The 17522-nt window shown below is 45.1% G+C and overlaps 2 protein-coding genes across 2 annotated transcripts in view; one reads left to right on the top strand and one right to left on the bottom strand.

Annotated features, from left to right (window-relative positions):
• The first annotated feature begins 473 nt into the window (after positions 1–473).
• LOC105892542 (very long-chain acyl-CoA synthetase-like) lies at positions 474–11924 on the top strand. Its single transcript, XM_012818823.3, has 10 exons — positions 474–1081; positions 3195–3401; positions 3708–3866; positions 4441–4565; positions 5371–5565; positions 5956–6046; positions 6974–7172; positions 7466–7563; positions 11167–11297; positions 11475–11924. Exons 1-10 carry the CDS (start codon positions 553–555, stop codon positions 11649–11651), a joined length of 1911 nt encoding a protein of 636 aa, XP_012674277.1. The 5' UTR covers positions 474–552; the 3' UTR covers positions 11652–11924.
• A 471-nt stretch (positions 11925–12395) lies between these two features.
• The window catches only part of tjp1b (tight junction protein 1b), a 117106-nt gene continuing 111979 nt past the window's right edge, over positions 12396–17522 (bottom strand). Inside the window, exons 24-27 of the mRNA XM_031562307.2 lie at positions 17463–17522; positions 16524–16741; positions 15516–15659; positions 12396–14607 (exon numbers count right to left, since the gene is read on the bottom strand). The exon at positions 17463–17522 is cut by the window's right edge and continues 361 nt beyond it. Coding sequence (XP_031418167.1) covers positions 14513–14607; positions 15516–15659; positions 16524–16741; positions 17463–17522 — 517 coding nt within the window. The 3' untranslated portion in view covers positions 12396–14512. The remainder of the gene's footprint in view (positions 14608–15515; positions 15660–16523; positions 16742–17462) is intronic.

Consider the following 17522-nt stretch of genomic DNA (forward strand, 5'->3'; position numbering starts at 1 on the left):
TGCCAGATACACGGGACCCCTCTAAACAATGAGTGTCAGTAGTTGTGCTTCTGTAATCCACTTGGCCATCAGACCAGAAAGGCCTACTTGCCCTTATGTTTACCATGTAGGCTAGGCTTTGTCAAGCGGAGACAATAAATTATGAAACTGAAGTCCACACTCTTTGTCAATTATTCAAGTCATGAAACTCATAGACACTAGCTTTAGAGAAGCTTCGACTCGTCACGTCACGGGTGAATCATGAATGAACTCATGAATTCAGTGATCAATTTCCAGCTTACCATAAAAATCCTCAAGGTTTTAACTCTACTGCTAGCCGTGATTATGTGATTAATGTCCTTAGCTGTAGGGCGATGTATACCGTGGGATATTTGGAAGAATTGTTTCATTTTCGTGAATGGAGAGGAATGGAGGGGAGCCTTCTCTGGCAACCGCGTTAGGATCTTGAATGGGGGGTGGAACCGAAAAGCCCGATTCTGAGTCCAAATTAACATACAATCTGACTGATTTGTACACTTATCGTGCGTTTCATTAATTTACAGACATGCTTAAATGTGGTGTGTGCATGGATTAGGCTTCCAGTACGTCAAAATAACGGCTACCAGAATGTACGTCTGGGTAACTATTTTAGCGGTTTTGGCTGTTTTACCAGCCATTCTGAAACCCTTCTTCCCATATTTTCTTCAAGATCTGAAGTACGTTCTTAACACGATTCGATTTGGAACCAGGCTTACCAGATACAAAAGAGGGAAACCCTTCTACAGCATTCTGGATTGTTTTTTGGATGCTGTGAAGAAACATCCGACTAAGACCTTCATTCACTTTGAAGGAAAATCGTACAGTTATTTGGAGGTCGACAAACAGAGCAACAAAGTTGCCAATGCGTTACGGACTTGCGCCTCGCTAAAAGAAGGGGATACTGTCGCCTTGTTTTTGGGGAATGAGCCGTGTTATGCGTGGACATGGCTGGGCCTGGCGAAACTCGGATGCCCTGTAGCGCTTCTCAACTACAACATACGGGCCAAATCGCTAATGCACTGCTTTTCCTGCTCCGGAGCCAAAGTTCTTGTCGCAGCTGCAGGTAAATGACGCGAGTGTCACTTGAGGATCACGAAATGAGCTGCTTCACCAGGCCGATGTGCGCAGGTTGCAGGGGTGCCCTGTAGACCTCATGTTTGATTATGTGACTGGGGGAATTCATGATTAGATGTGACGCTATGCTTATTTTTTGAAGGGTAATGAATTAAACACTAATAAGACGAGGTTCTTGTGTAACCGAGCTGCATCGTGCCCTGATTGTATGATCGATCTCCGTTTATCTTACGTTTGATTGAATCGTCAGATATAGATACATTTACTTTTCCAGCAAAGTTTGAAGCACGCAGTCATGTAAAGCTGTTTCCTACTGGTTGGATTTGAGGAACCTGTATAATAGCCTACAACAGTGCTTGATATGTTTTTAGTTCATTTTGTGTCTCTTGGGTTGTGTGAAATCCAGGTATTAAAAACAGTTTAATATCACTTTAATCTTTTGGACACTGTTGCAGAAAAAAGAGTAACTTATTCGAGATTTTGCAATCAGAAGACGAGAGGCCAAACATGTATATCTGCGGATTCTTTAGTGAAAGGCTCTAAGCTTTCATCAGTAGATGTTCCATGGATGATCTCACTGTAAGAAAGGCGCGTTCATCTTTTAAAAAGTAATACGGTCACACCCATCTATCTTTTGTTTGGTTGATCCCTTACTGCCAATTAGATCTAACCCCGCTATCTGACTTTCCCTTAATCGGAGCGCTTTTATTTTCTCATAGATTACCTAAATAACACCATTCATACTCTCATAAATAAATCCATGTTCACCAACTATACAAATATTCCTACAACACGTAACCTTCTGTTTCGTACTGCACTCTCACTTACATCTAATGCAAATGTTACAGGGGGTAAATCTGACCGGCTCTGCCATCACCGCCGCTCATGTGCGGGAGTGACGTTACTGGTCTGGGCAACATCGGTTGGATGTGAAAATCACTTTATATGATGGAGTCCTTGATGTGGAAATAAGCCGATAATACAAGCACATTAAGAAACGAAGAGTATCTACACTCTGACTCTGCAGCCTATTTAGTTTGTGCAGGACGACTGAAGGTTACATTTAGGCTAGAATCAGGGTTCGTGTTGAGGTTATGAAATAAATATATATAATAATTGTCAGATTTTATTCGCACAAACGACACACTGCATACCAGTTCATATATAGTGGCGACACAGGACACACACACAGGTTTGAGGTCGCTGTGAATTTACTCTCTGCATTTCTCCCATCCTGGACTGTCCTTCCTCCAGGACCCCCAGGAGTAGTGGGCAGCCTTTAAGCGCCCGGGGACCAAGTCAAGTAATCCGTCTTGGTCAGGGACAGACAGTTCAGTTCTTCTGCATGTTTTTCTGTTGGGTTTCTTAGTGGCGGAAACCCCTAGTGAACACAGGGAGAACATGCACACAGATAGCCAGGAGATAGCCCGCATGAACACAGGAGGCCTGGGGAGAACCTACTCCCCAGGACCAACAGCGCCCCATGCGGGAATCGAACCCAGGACCTTCTTGCTGTGAGGCAGCAGTGCAAGCACCTGAGCCACCGTGCTATACGGTGCAAATGAACATAAAACATTTGCATCAGATGTTAGTGAGAGTGCAGTACGAAACAGAAGGTTACATGTTGTAGGAATATTTTTATAGTTGGTGAACATGGATATATACACACACACACACACACACACACACACACACACACACACACACACAGGACTGTGTGACAAAAATGATAATTTGGGTTAATCATGTGCTTATTCTGGTGTGGCATTGCCAAGCCAGATTTAATATTCAGTAATGAGTAATTTACTTTACCAATCCTGTACCAAATGCAGCGTAAGTGGTGGAGAAAGCACAGATCCTGACCACGTAGAGATGTATTAGAGATGTGTGTGTGTGTGTGTGGTGAAAAAGGTGCTCACAAGTCAAAACATTCTGGTCCCATCATATTTAATCGAGGAGTGTTACTGACGCACAACACATGCAGGCCGTAGACCAGTGTGCTGAAACATCCCTGACTAGGACAGGAATATGAACAAACGCTCAGATATTCCATGATGTCATTATTGGTTGACGCGTCAGGTGAGTTCCTTGTGCTCCTGTAGAGTTGCGGACTGCTGTGGAGGATGTGCTGCCGGTGTTGAGGGAACAGGGCATCACCGTGTATCTGCTGTCCAATGAGGGAGCTGAGGGCATCAACGCCCTCTCCGAGAAGATCAGCCAGGCGCCAGACACACCCATCCCCCACTCCCTCAGAGCCAACATTGGTGTCAAGAGCATCGCCCTGTACATCTACACCTCAGGCACTACAGGTAACCTGTACACCTACACCTAAGACACCACACCTGAGACACCACAGGTAACCTGTACACCTACACCTCAGACACTACTGGTAACCAGTACATCTACACCTGAGACACCACACCTGAGACACCACAGTTAACCTGTACACCTACACCTGAGACATGAGAGCGTAAGGAGTGATGGTGAAGGTGGTGATGAGCACAGGGGTGAGGGTTAGTGAGAATGGCACTTAGGGTGGCAATGACCTGCCATGTCCGCTTATGGGTAATGAGGGTGGTAATGGGATCTGACTCAAACCTGCCCCTCCCGCCTAGGTCTCCCTAAAGCTGCGCTGGTGACCCATGAGAGGGTGTGGGCAGCCTCCTTCCTCCAGGGCGTGGCCGGAGTGACCAGCACAGACGTGTTCTACATCAACCTGCCTCTATACCACAGCGCTGGATTCCTCATCGGCCTCACAGGCGCCATCGAGAGAGGTACCGCATCCCTCAGACACAGCTGGCAGCATCCAGAGAGGTCCCGCATCCCTTAGACACAGCTCACACACACCGCTTACACACACCGCTCACACAGTTGCCGCCATCGAGAGGTACCTTAGACACAGCTCACACACACCGCTCACACAGCTGGTGCCATCAAGAGAAGTAACGCATCCCTCAGACACAGCTCACACATCTGGAGCAGACATCATCATAAGGTTGTTAACCCTAGGGTCAGGAAGTGGAGTCAATAAGACAGAAGTTGTGCAGTTGCTCTCAGCTTCTTCCGCGTTGTTTGTAGGCATCACTGTTGAAGTTGTGCAGTTGCTCTCAGCTTCTTCCTGGTTGTTTGTAGGCATCACTGTTGAAGTTGTGCAGTTGCTCTCAGCTTCTTCCTGGTTGTTTGTAGGCATCACTGTTGAAGTTGTGCAGTTGCTCTCAGCTTCTTGTTGGTTGTTTGTAGGCATCACTGTTGAAGTTGTGCAGTTGCTCTCAGCTTCTTCCTGGTTGTTTATAGGCATCACTGTTGCAGTTGTGCAGTTGCTCTCAGCTTCTTCCTGGTTGTTTGTAGGCATCACTGTTGTTTTACGGAGGAAGTTCTCTGCCTCTCAGTTCTGGGAGGACTGCAGGAAGCATGAGGTCACTGTGATGCAGTACATCGGGGAGACGATGCGGTACCTCTGCAACTCTCCACAGGTGAGTTCTCACTCTCTCACTCCACAGGTGAGCTCACACTCTCACACTCACACTCTCACACTCTCACAGTCACACTCCACAGGTGAGCTCACACTCTCACACTCACACTCCACAGCTGAGCTAACACTCTCACTCTCACACTCTCACACTCCACAGGTGAGTTCTCACTCTCACACTCCACAGCTGAGCTCACACTCCACAGCTGAGCTCTCACTCCACAGGTGAGCTCACACTCTCACACTCTCACACTCTCACTCCACAGGTGAGCTCACACTTTCACACTCCACAGGTGATTTCTCACTCCACAGGTTAGCTCACACTTTCACACTCCACAGGTGAGTTCTCACTCTCACACTCACACTCCACAGCTGAGCTCTCACTCCACAGGTGAGCTCACACTCTCACACTCACACACACTTCACAGGTGAGTTCACACTCTCACACTCCACAGGTGAGCTCACACTCTCACACTCACACTCCACAGGTGAGTTCTCACTCTCACACTCCACAGGTGAGTTCTCACTCTGGCTGGAGCTCAGTCTGAGAGCTGGTCTAGACCAATCTAGAGATATTATATATTATGGGGTTGGGTTGTCACGGTTACACACTGAAGTTCCCCCTGAAACTGAAGCATCTCTCAGAGCTTCAGAGGCCGTGGTACATTTGAAAATGTTTTGAAGATGAAAGTTCTTATGTAATCTCTGGTTTGCACTTACTCCCCAGTCCAGAATATTAAGCACATTTCTCTGAGCAGGTTTGTCTAAAACCAAACATACAACATGAATGTTCTGGCTCTCACTCACAGGGGGAAAATGAGAAAAATCACAAAGTGCGGATCGCTATTGGCAACGGTGTGCGTACTGACATCTGGGTGGAGTTTCTGCGGCGCTTTGGGAACATCTACGTCAGGGAGCTGTACGCCGCCACGGAGGGGAACGTGGGCTTCATCAACTACACCACCAAGGTCGGCGTGGTGGGACGAGTCAACTTCTTGCACAGGGTGAGGGGTGAGGCAAGGCAGCGTGGGGCTCAGCTGGAGTCCCATGACCTGGTTAGGGGGGGGGGGGGGGGGTAAACACACACACACACACACACACACACACACACACGTCTGGCTAAAGTCTGATCTTCCTATCGCAATAGTTATCCCGTGAGACTGCCATTGCGCTGCCCTGTGTCATTGGGCAACTCAACTTAATTTTGTTCTGATCTTTGCCTTTATTGGCATTAGTTCCACTTTCAACATCTTTCAGGCTATTTGCAAGAACTGATTGTTCTTGCGAATGAAAGTTTGTATAAAAACCTGCCTTGCTGTTGTTGCTATGTGTCATTCCTGTCTTCCCTGCCTTGCTGTTGTTGCTATGTGTCATTCCTGTCTTCTCTGCCGTAGAGACTATTCCCCTACTCGCTGATTAAGTTTGACACGGACCGCGAGGAGCCCGTGAGGAACTCTGAGGGTCTCTGTGTAAAAGCTCCTAAAGGTCAGTCACTCTCTGAAGGTTGACCCTGGTCACTGTTAAAGGCCAAAGTCACTGCTGTACTGCCCGTCCTGTGAAAGATCAGATGCTGAGAGATGCCCTGGAGCTGCTCTGAGAGAGAGGAGAGATGTGATGTTGCTCTGAGAGAGAGGAGAGATGTGATGTTGCTTAGAGACATTCGGAAGGTGCAGACGTGACAGATGTTGTCAGCGTGCTCAGAGAGGAGATGGTCTATGAGGGAGTTTGTTGATGATGCACATCCCTGTGGATGGGATCAGGCTGTGACTACTTAACAAACAACAAACCAACAAAACAAACAAGGCTGACTTTAGTCCGTTTTGGAGCAAATGGCCAAAACACACAAATCACCAAAGAGCCAACAGCATGAGGTCATGACGTAAGAGCAGCGCTGGTAGTTCACTGAGCAGGTGATGTCATGATGTAGTGTAGTTCACTGATGAGGTGACGTCATGATGTAGTGTGATGTCACTGATGAGGTGATGTCATGATGTAGTGTGATGTCACTGATGAGGTGACGTCGTGATGTCACTGATGAGGTGATGTCATGATGTAGTGTGATGTCACTGATGAGGTGACGTTGTGATGTCACTGATGAGGTGACGTCGTGATGTCACTGATGAGGTGACGTCGTGATGTCACTGATGAGGTGACGTCGTGATGTCACTGATGGGGTGATGTCATGATGTAGTGTGATGTCACTGATGAGGTGATGTCATGATGTAGTGTGATGTCACTGATGAGGTGATGTCATGATGTAGTGTAGTGTAGTTCACTGATGAGGTGATGTCATGATGTAGTGTAGTTGACTGATGAGGTGATGTCATGATGTAGTGTGATGTCACTGATGAGGTGATGTCATGATGTAGTGTAGTTCACTGATGATGATGATGTCATGACTCTGGTTTGCAGGCGAGACGGGGCTCCTGGTGGGGAGGATCACTAAACACTCTCCGTTCGTGGGCTACGCCGGGAACAAGCAGCAGACGGACAAGAAGCGACTGCAGGATGTGTTTGTGAAAGGAGACTTGTACTTCAACAGCGGCGACCTCCTCAAAATTGACCACGACAACTTTGTCTACTTCCAGGACCGAGTGGGTGACACTTTCAGGTAATTCCTCTGGATAGGTGGGCTTATGGGTAATTCCTCTGGATAGGTGGGCTTATGGATAACCTGGACGGTTAGAGGTGATTCATACAGTCACTTTTTGGGCAGGAGACTTGGAATACCTGGCTGGAGTAGGGATTCGGATTCAGTTTCACACACACACACACACACAAAAAATGGAGAGACAGAGCCCCACCACTGAACTATACAGCAGTTTGCTCTTGGCCTCACTGCTGTATAATATACTCATTTTGAACATTATCTGATGGTACTCTCCTGTGTCCTGATGGAAAAAGGTGGAAGGGCGAGAACGTGGCCACGACTGAGGTGGCGGACGTCCTGACCATGGTGGACTGCATTGAGGAGGCTAACGTCTACGGGGTGAAGGTTCCAGGTGAGACCTGATTGGCTGTTACTGTGGTGGTATTTTCCAATCTCACATGTACCTGTAGTTCCATGTTTCAGAAGTACTACTGAACTAACAATACTTGAGGAAATCCAGCAGTGACGTTAACAGTGGTCTGCATCCTTGTCTCAAGTGACATTACTAACATTACTAATAGTTCCAGCAGCCGTTACGAACATTACTAATAGTTCCAGCAGTGACATTACTAACATTACTAATAGTTCCAGCAGTGACGTTACTAACACTACTAATAGTTCCAGCAGTGACGTTACTAACATTACTAATAGTTCCAGCAGCCGTTACTAACATTACTAATAGTTCCAGCAGTGACATTACTAACATTACTAATAGTTCCAGCAGCCGTTACTAACATTACTAATAGTTCCAGCAGCCGTTACTAACACTACTAATAGTTCCAGCAGTGACGTTACTAACATTACTAATAGTTCCAGCAGCCGTTACTAACATTACTAATAGTTCCAGCAGTGACGTTACTAATAGTTCCAGCAGTGACATTACTAACATTACTAATAGTTCCAGCAGTGACGTTAACAGTGGTCTGCATCCTTGTCTCAAGAGACATTACTAACAGTTCCAGCAGCCGTTACTAACATTTCTAATAGTTCCAGCAGTGACATTACTAACATTACTAATAGTTCCAGCAGCCGTTACTAACATTACTAATAGTTCCAGCAGTGACGTTACTAATAGTTCCAGCAGTGACATTACTAACATTACTAATAGTTCCAGCAGCCGTTACGAACATTACTAATAGTTCCAGCAGTGACATTACTAACATTACTAATAGTTCCAGCAGTGACGTTACTAACACTACTAATAGTTCCAGCAGTGACGTTACTAACATTACTAATAGTTCCAGCAGTCGTTACTAACATTACTAATAGTTCCAGCAGTGACATTACTAACATTACTAATAGTTCCAGCAGCCGTTACTAACACTACTAATAGTTCCAGCAGTGACGTTACTAACATTACTAATAGTTCCAGCAGCCGTTACTAACATTACTAATAGTTCCAGCAGCCGTTACTAACATTACTAATAGTTCCAGCAGCCGTTACTAACATTACTAATAGTTCCAGCAGTGACATTACTAACATTACTAATAGTTCCAGCAGTGACGTTAACAGTGGTCTGCATCCTTGTCTCAAGTGACATTACTAACAGTTCCAGCAGCCGTTACTAACATTACTAATAGTTCCAGCAGTGACATTACTAACATTACTAATAATTCCAGCAGTGAAATTACTAACATTACTAATAGTTCCAGCAGTGACATTACTAACATTACTAATAGTTCCAGCAGTGACATTACTAACATTACTAATAGTTCCAGCAGTGACATTACTAACATTACTAATAGTTCCATTAGTGACATTACTAACATTACTAATAGTTCCAGCAGCCGTTACTAACATTACTAATAGTTCCAGCAGTGACGTTACTAATAGTTCCAGCAGTGACATTACTAACATTACTAATAGTTCCAGCAGTGACGTTAACAGTGGTCTGCATCCTTGTCTCAAGAGACATTACTAACAGTTCCAGCAGCCGTTACTAACATTTCTAATAGTTCCAGCAGTGACATTACTAACATTACTAATAGTTCCAGCAGTGACATTACTAACATTACTAATAATTCCAGCAGCCGTTACTAACATTACTAATAGTTCCAGCAGTGACGTTACTAATAGTTCCAGCAGCCGTTACGAACATTACTAATAGTTCCAGCAGTGACATTACTAACATTACTAATAGTTCCAGCAGTGACGTTACTAACACTACTAATAGTTCCAGCAGTGACGTTACTAACATTACTAATAGTTCCAGCAGTCGTTACTAACATTACTAATAGTTCCAGCAGCCGTTACTAACACTACTAATAGTTCCAGCAGTGACGTTACTAACATTACTAATAGTTCCAGCAGCCGTTACTAACATTACTAATAGTTCCAGCAGCCGTTACTAACATTACTAATAGTTCCAGCAGCCGTTACTAACATTACTAATAGTTCCAGCAGTGACATTACTAACATTACTAATAGTTCCAGCAGCCGTTACTAACACTACTAATAGTTCCAGCAGTGACGTTACTAACATTACTAATAGTTCCAGCAGCCGTTACTAACATTACTAATAGTTCCAGCAGCCGTTACTAACATTACTTATAGTTCCAGCAGCCGTTACTAACATTACTAATAGTTCCAGCAGCCGTTACTAACATTACTAATAGTTCCAGCAGTGACATTACTAACATTACTAATAGTTCCAGCAGTGACGTTAACAGTGGTCTGCATCCTTGTCTCAAGTGACATTACTAACAGTTCCAGCAGCCGTTACTAACATTACTAATAGTTCCAGCAGTGACATTACTAACATTACTAATAATTCCAGCAGTGAAATTACTAACATTACTAATAGTTCCAGCAGTGACATTACTAACATTACTAATAGTTCCAGCAGTGACATTACTAACATTACTAATAGTTCCATTAGTGACATTACTAACATTACTAATAGTTCCAGCAGCCGTTACTAACATTACTAATAGTTCCAGCAGTGACGTTACTAATAGTTCCAGCAGTGACATTACTAACATTACTAATAGTTCCAGCAGTGACGTTAACAGTGGTCTGCATCCTTGTCTCAAGAGACATTACTAACAGTTCCAGCAGCCGTTACTAACATTTCTAATAGTTCCAGCAGTGACATTACTAACATTACTAATAGTTCCAGCAGCCGTTACTAACATTACTAATAGTTCCAGCAGTGACGTTACTAATAGTTCCAGCAGCCGTTACGAACATTACTAATAGTTCCAGCAGTGACATTACTAACATTACTAATAGTTCCAGCAGTGACGTTACTAACATTACTAATAGTTCCAGCAGTCGTTACTAACATTACTAATAGTTCCAGCAGTGACATTACTAACATTACTAATAGTTCCAGCAGCCGTTACTAACACTACTAATAGTTCCAGCAGTGACGTTACTAACATTACTAATAGTTCCAGCAGCCGTTACTAACATTACTAATAGTTCCAGCAGCCGTTACTAACATTACTAATAGTTCCAGCAGTGACATTACTAACATTACTAATAGTTCCAGCAGTGACGTTAACAGTGGTCTGCATCCTTGTCTCAAGTGACATTACTAACAGTTCCAGCAGTCGTTACTAACATTACTAATAGTTCCAGCAGTGACATTACTAACATTACTAATAATTCCAGCAGTGAAATTACTAACATTACTAATAGTTCCAGCAGTGACATTACTAACATTACTAATAATTCCAGCAGTGACATTACTAACATTACTAATAGTTCCAGCAGTGACATTACTAACATTACTAATAGTTCCAGCAGTGACATTACTAACATTACTAATAGTTCCATTAGTGACATTACTAACATTACTAATAGTTCCAGCAGTGACATTACTAACATTACTAATAGTTCCAGCAGTGACATTACTAACATTACTAATAGTTCCAGCAGTGAGGTTACTAACATTACTAATAGTTCCAGCAGTGAGGTTAACAGCGGTGTCCATCCTTGTCTCTGCTGCAGGGCATGAAGGGAGGATTGGCATGGCTGCCGTCATATTACGGGGAGGACAGGAATTTGATTGTATCCACACCTGCCTTCACGTGGCCAATCACCTGCCTGTCTACGCCCGACCACGCTTCATTCGCATTCAGGTGAGTCAGAGGACCGTCTCAGAACACCACGATCAGTAGCATTCAGGTGTATGCCACTGTCACACTCAGATCAGTAGCATACAGGTGTATACCACTGTCACACCACGATCAGTAGAATGTGTGTACCAGGTGTGTCCTATGTGTCCGTACCTGTACGGTAACCGCCTTGTCTTCCAGAGCTCCCTGGAGATGACCGGAACCTTCAAGATGAAAAAAGTGAAGCTGGTGGAGGAGGGCTTTGACCCTGCGCTCATTCAGGATGACCTTTACTTCCTGAATTTGGAGCAAAAGACGTACGTGCCCATGACCCGTGATATCTACGCCTCCGTCTTGGCCAGAGATATCAAGCTGTAGGTGGGGGAGAGACGGACTGTTCATGAACGCCACCACCCTGATGGAGGACTTATCGGCACAATGGTTCTTTATTTCCAAGAACTAACAACTAGCCTTATGAACTAATCTCAGGGAAGATTTCTACATTAATCAGTAGTAAATGAAGCAGCTATACATGTATGTAGGTGGACCGGAGGAAGCAGACTGTACATTCCCATGGCTGTTTGTGTGGCACATGTTCATGTTTAATTAGTACGAATGTGATTAAGGAATAATAAATGACTAATGAAAGCAGCTGTTGTAACGTCTTGAAGAACTGTAGGTAGCTGGAAACCTTTTCTGCACCTAGAGAGCCTCTTGGTGCTGTGGCGTTACCAAGGCTACCGTCATGCTTGTTATTGATGACGGTTGGCCTGTCAGTCATTAGACTCACACATCGTTACCAAGGCTACCGTCATGCTTATTATTGATGACGGTTGGCCTGACAGTCATTAGACTCACACATCGTTACCAAGGCTACCGTCATGCTTGTTATTGATGACGGTTGGCCTGTCAGTCATTAGACTCACACATCGTTACCAAGGAGACTGTCATGCTTGTTATTGATGACGGTTGGCCTGTCAGTCATTAGACTCACACATGCTGGTTGGAAAGGCACACGCACCAGGCTGACCAATCACAGACCTGAGATTTCACTTCAAAAGTCTAGGGCTCTTCACAGGATGAAACACATTCACACATCCAGCACACACGATAAGCGCTCGGTACTTTAAAAATGAATTTATTTATTAATTCAGTGGTATACTTAGAAATGTGTTGCAAAGAAAAGAATAAAAGGAAAAATAAACAAACAAAAAGAAAGTCAGCCAGACGGAGAGAAAGTAAAACTGGATTCAAGCTGTTTTATCAAAAGAAAACCAGTACTGATGTGCCGTGATAAATCGTCTATTAGTACAAAAATACATTTGAGGGGCACCAGCACAGCATCCAGTATCACAAATAAAGGATGACGTCTGCCAACCACAGCAGACCAGCGCAGACAGATTCTTTAAATTAGTTCAACCAAGCACTTTCCATTTCGTAAATAAGAATAAAAAGTTTCTGACTGTTAAAAATGCCTTTAAATAGTGTGTTTATATATATATATTTATTCATATATTTATTTTTATATATATATATATATTGGTAGAAAAGGTTGTTTTTATGACTGCTAAGTTCCAAGGCCCAGGGGTATAGCCAGAATACAAACATAACCAATGTCAGTTTTCTTTTCCTTTTTTTAAGAAACATTTTCCTCTTTAGTTTTATACAAAATAACAAACATGTACAAAAGGTAATTTACAGCAAACCAAGGCCATATACTAGCATTATGTACAGCAACAAGTTCAAACATCACCTAGGGTTTTCGTTCAGTGTTTTTCTTTTTTTTTTCTTCATTTGACTTCTTCTGCATAGGCGGAAAAGAAAGCATACCTGTTTGCTAGCCTCGGTTATTGTGTGCTAAGTCCAAGTTCATCGACATAATGGGTTGTGAATGGCAAGAGACGACGTTGATCTTTTTTTTTTTTTTCCATAACTTACTGCTACAACTTAAATGTGACATCTGTTTTGTTTTACTTTTTTTAGTTTAATCAGATATACTGGAAAGAAAAAGGACTTATGCAGATAAGGCATCACTGTTTGCAGTGTAGAATGGGAAGGAACAGGGTGTGTGCGTATGTGTGTGTGTGTATGTGTGTGTGTGTGTGTGTGTGTGTGTGTGTGTGTGTGTGTGTGTGTGCTTGCGTATGTGTGTGTGTGCGTGCATGCGTGTGTGTCTGTATGTGTGTATGTGTTGGTGTGCGTGCGTGTGTCTTGAACTTAGTAGCAGGCTTCTGGACCTGAGTCTTTGCACATGCATAGATCTCTAGACAGCAGGAGATTTGGAAAACCAAAGTCAGTCTACAGTAAAACATGACTAGAAAAAGTCAGCTCTACCCAAAGTCAGTCTACAGTAAAACATGACTAGAAAAGGTCAGCTCTACCCAAAGTCAGTTAGTCTACAGTAAAACATCACTAGAAAAGGTCAGCTTTACACACGACAGGGAGCCCACGAAAGGTGCACATGGAAGTCCTTCAGCAGTTCTTTTCTCTTAGTATCCTTCATCGGTGACCTTCATGTCTCTAAAGACTACATCTCCCAGAATCCTTCAGCACCCTCTTCATGGGCTCAGCATTCCATAGCTCTTCTAAAATCCTTCAGCATCCCATCCCCGATCCCACCCCCCCCCAAAAAAATAAACACGACCACAGTCCTCACAAACAAAAAAGTTCTGCATACATCAACTTTTCTGTTTCTGAGCATATAAGCAGAATTCTCGATGCAATGTTTAAACTTATTATTGTAATTTTCTATATTATATTTGACCTCCGGCTCCTCCTGACTGTTTTATATTTTGCTCTTCGGTTTAGTAGAAAACTGGGCTGAAAAAGCCAGATTGGGAACTCAGTCATGCAGCCATTACAGTTCCAATACTTCAGTTAGGTACAAGTCATTTATTGGTATGTCATTTTTTGCAAGCTTTCAAGCACCAAAAATGATTTTTTTTTTCTTCTCTTTTTAAAAAAAAAAAAAAAAAAAGAAAGAAAGAAAAGTGGGGGTTGGCGACTGCACAGGTGGAGGTGGGGGTTGGGGTGGGGGTTAGGTGCTGGGCAGCTCCTTCCCCCGATGACGATGACGGTGTTTTTTTTGGGGTGTAAAACAAGATCGGCAAAAAGGAGAGGAGAAAATACATGGAGCCGAACCCCCTGGTTTGGGGGGAGGGGGGGGGGGGGGGGGGGGGGGATGGGCCCCCCCCTCCACAGTAGAGTCACATTCAGTAACAGGCCAGCTGTCGCCCTCGTCAGAAGTGGTCGATGAGCACGGACACGCAGTTGGCCCCCACCAGGTAGTTGGGGTCCCCGGGGAGGGACTTGTTCTGCCAGCTCTTGGGGTCACCTGGACGGGAGAGAGAACGACACACGGGCACATGATGTCACAGTGATGTCACAGTGATGTGTGAGAGGCCTACGCTCTGACATCAGGCTCAGGTAGGGTCCTCTTTACAGGCCCACAGGACGCCTGTCTGAGCCACAGGACTGGACCGGCAGCACATGTGATGATAGACACAGGACTGGACCAGCAGCACATGTGATGATAGACACAGGACTGGACCAGCAGCACATGTGATGATAGACACAGGACTGGACCAGCAGCACATGTGATGATAGACACAGGACTGGACCAGCAGCACATGTGATGATAGACACAGGACTGGACCAGCAGCACATGTGATGATAGACACAGGACTGGACCAGCAGCACATGTGATGATAGACACAGGACTGGACCGGCAGCACATGTGATGGTCACAGGACTGGAGCGGCAGCATGATGGTGGACATAAGGATGGACTCGGCCCCACAGGGGCAGCAGCAGCAGAGCTGAGGACCTGTGATTGGCTCAGGACACAGAGACTCTTCAGTTAACAGCAGTCTCTTTTCTCCGTTAGCTAAACGTGGACGCAGTCATGTTACGGCTCAGGCATCGCCCACGTTATCCAATCATCTTTATCATTTCATAAATCATCATCATCATCATATCATTTAATTTCTCCTCACCACAAGCCACTCAGACTGCAGCAGCTCTGGAGCGTAACCCCACCCCACGCACACCCCACCCCAACACACCGTAACCCCACCCCAACACACCCCACCCACACCCAGAAGAGCCAGGCTGACCGTGAAAACCCAAGAGTGAAACTGCCCAAGCAGATTAAAGTCACCGCCAACCCCCCAATGACCCCCCCAATGACCCCCCCGATTCCCCCCCTGCACCCCGTAGAAGGCCAGAGAGAGGGACAGCGTACCCGACGAGGAGTCGGAGGATTTTAGAGCAAAAGACCAACCATCAGGGGTCATAGACGCACAGTGAGGGAGGCGCAGCTCCACAGGCTTCTGGAACTTCAGGCCATGGGGACCGCACATCACCAGGGGACTCAGCAGCGTCTCTCCTGAACAACACAACACACACATGTTACACGTTACTCACACACACAACACATGTTACTCACACACACACACACCACATGTTACTCACACATATAACACATGTTACTCACACACACACACACACACACACGTTACACGTTACTCACACACACAACACATGTTACTCACACACACACACACACACACACACACAACACATGTTACTCACACATATAACACATGTTACTCACACACACACACACACACACACACACACACACACACACACACACACACACACACACACACACACACACACAACACATGTTACATACACACACAACACATGTTACTCACACACACACACACACACAACTAAAGATACACACACACACACACACACACAACACGTTTCTCACACACACACACACACACGTTACCACACGGATACCAAAGTTTCTCAGCAGAGGAGCATGATGCACATTAAACAAACTACATACACACGCTGTGTTGAAATGTGTAGGACTATGACAATGTGACTATTGGGTTAGAGTAAGCTGGTGTGTGTGTGTGTGTGTGTGTGTGTGTGTGTATGCATGCATATAAGTGGGGTGTGGGTATAATGAGCACAAGTGTGTATGTATGTGTATAAGAGAGGTGTGTGTGTGTGTGTGTGTGTGTGTATATGAGTACAAGTGTGTATGCATGTGTATAAGAGAGGTGTGTGTGTGTGTGTGTGTGTGTGTGTGTATGCATGCATATAAGTGGTGTGTGTGTGTGTGTGTGTGTATATGAGCACAAGGGTGTATGTATGTGTATAAGAGAGGTGTGTGTGTGTGTGTGTGTGTGTGTGTGTGTGTGTGTGTGTGTGTGTGTGTGCGACGGACCTTTCTCCTTGTCGAGCGGGGGCAGGATGCTGTTGTCACGGCACACCTTGAAGTAGATCTCCTGCTCCACGCCGTCAGGGATGGCCCCCTGCGGGATGATGATGCTCACGCCCGTCTCTATGGAGCTCAGCACGCCCCCGTTACAGTTGAAGATGCCCCTCGCCGTGGCAACCACCGTGTGCCCGTCATCCTCATCATCCTCCTCCAGCGCACTGGGGCTGCCGCACAGGGAGGAGGAAGATCATCGTCATCATCGTCATCAAACCAGCAGCACAAACATCTAACCCCCCCAAACACCATTCAAATTGACCCCCCCAACTGAGAGATGATTTCGAAACACTGTTAATGACTTAAGAATATATTAATCAAGTGCCTTGTATTAATAATTACCTTGTATGAATCATGTGCTTATGTAAGCAGGAACATGGCTTTTTGTGTGTTTGTGTAACTTAGATTATTAGGTGCCACTTAGTCTGCATATGTGCAAGAGCATGTTTGGACCAGAGGTGATAAGGAGGGTCGAACTGTGCTTCTTTCGACCTTGTGTACATCTTTACAAGACAGAAAGCATAGTAAGATATCCTCGCACGTCAGAGACCCACTTCTATCTATATAAACCGTGTGTGATGTGTTTAATATTGCTTCTCTCTCGTCTGCTGCAGTCCGGAGGTAGGTCCGGGCTCCCTCTCTCTCCAAGAGCCCGTGCCTCTCTCTGACCTGCCGGGACGTGGGAGAGCCCAGCGAGCTTGTTGTTGTTGTTGTTTAATAAATATACTTATATGCAACTTCGGAGTCCTGAGGTAACTTGAGTGAATTTTCACCTAACACCAACCACCATCCTCACCATCATATCTACCCCCAGCTGGATGAGTGAGCTATAAGGAGAACAACCCCAGTACCCCCCCCCCCCCCCCCCCCCCCCAGTGGTGCCCTGCCTACCTGACGGGCACGGCCTTGGGCAGAGAGGAGATGTTGTTGTGCTGGTATTTGGGGCGGTTG

Source organism: Clupea harengus, chromosome 3, assembly GCF_900700415.2.
Source record: "Clupea harengus chromosome 3, Ch_v2.0.2, whole genome shotgun sequence".
NCBI classification, from domain to species: Eukaryota; Metazoa; Chordata; class Actinopteri; order Clupeiformes; family Clupeidae; genus Clupea; species Clupea harengus.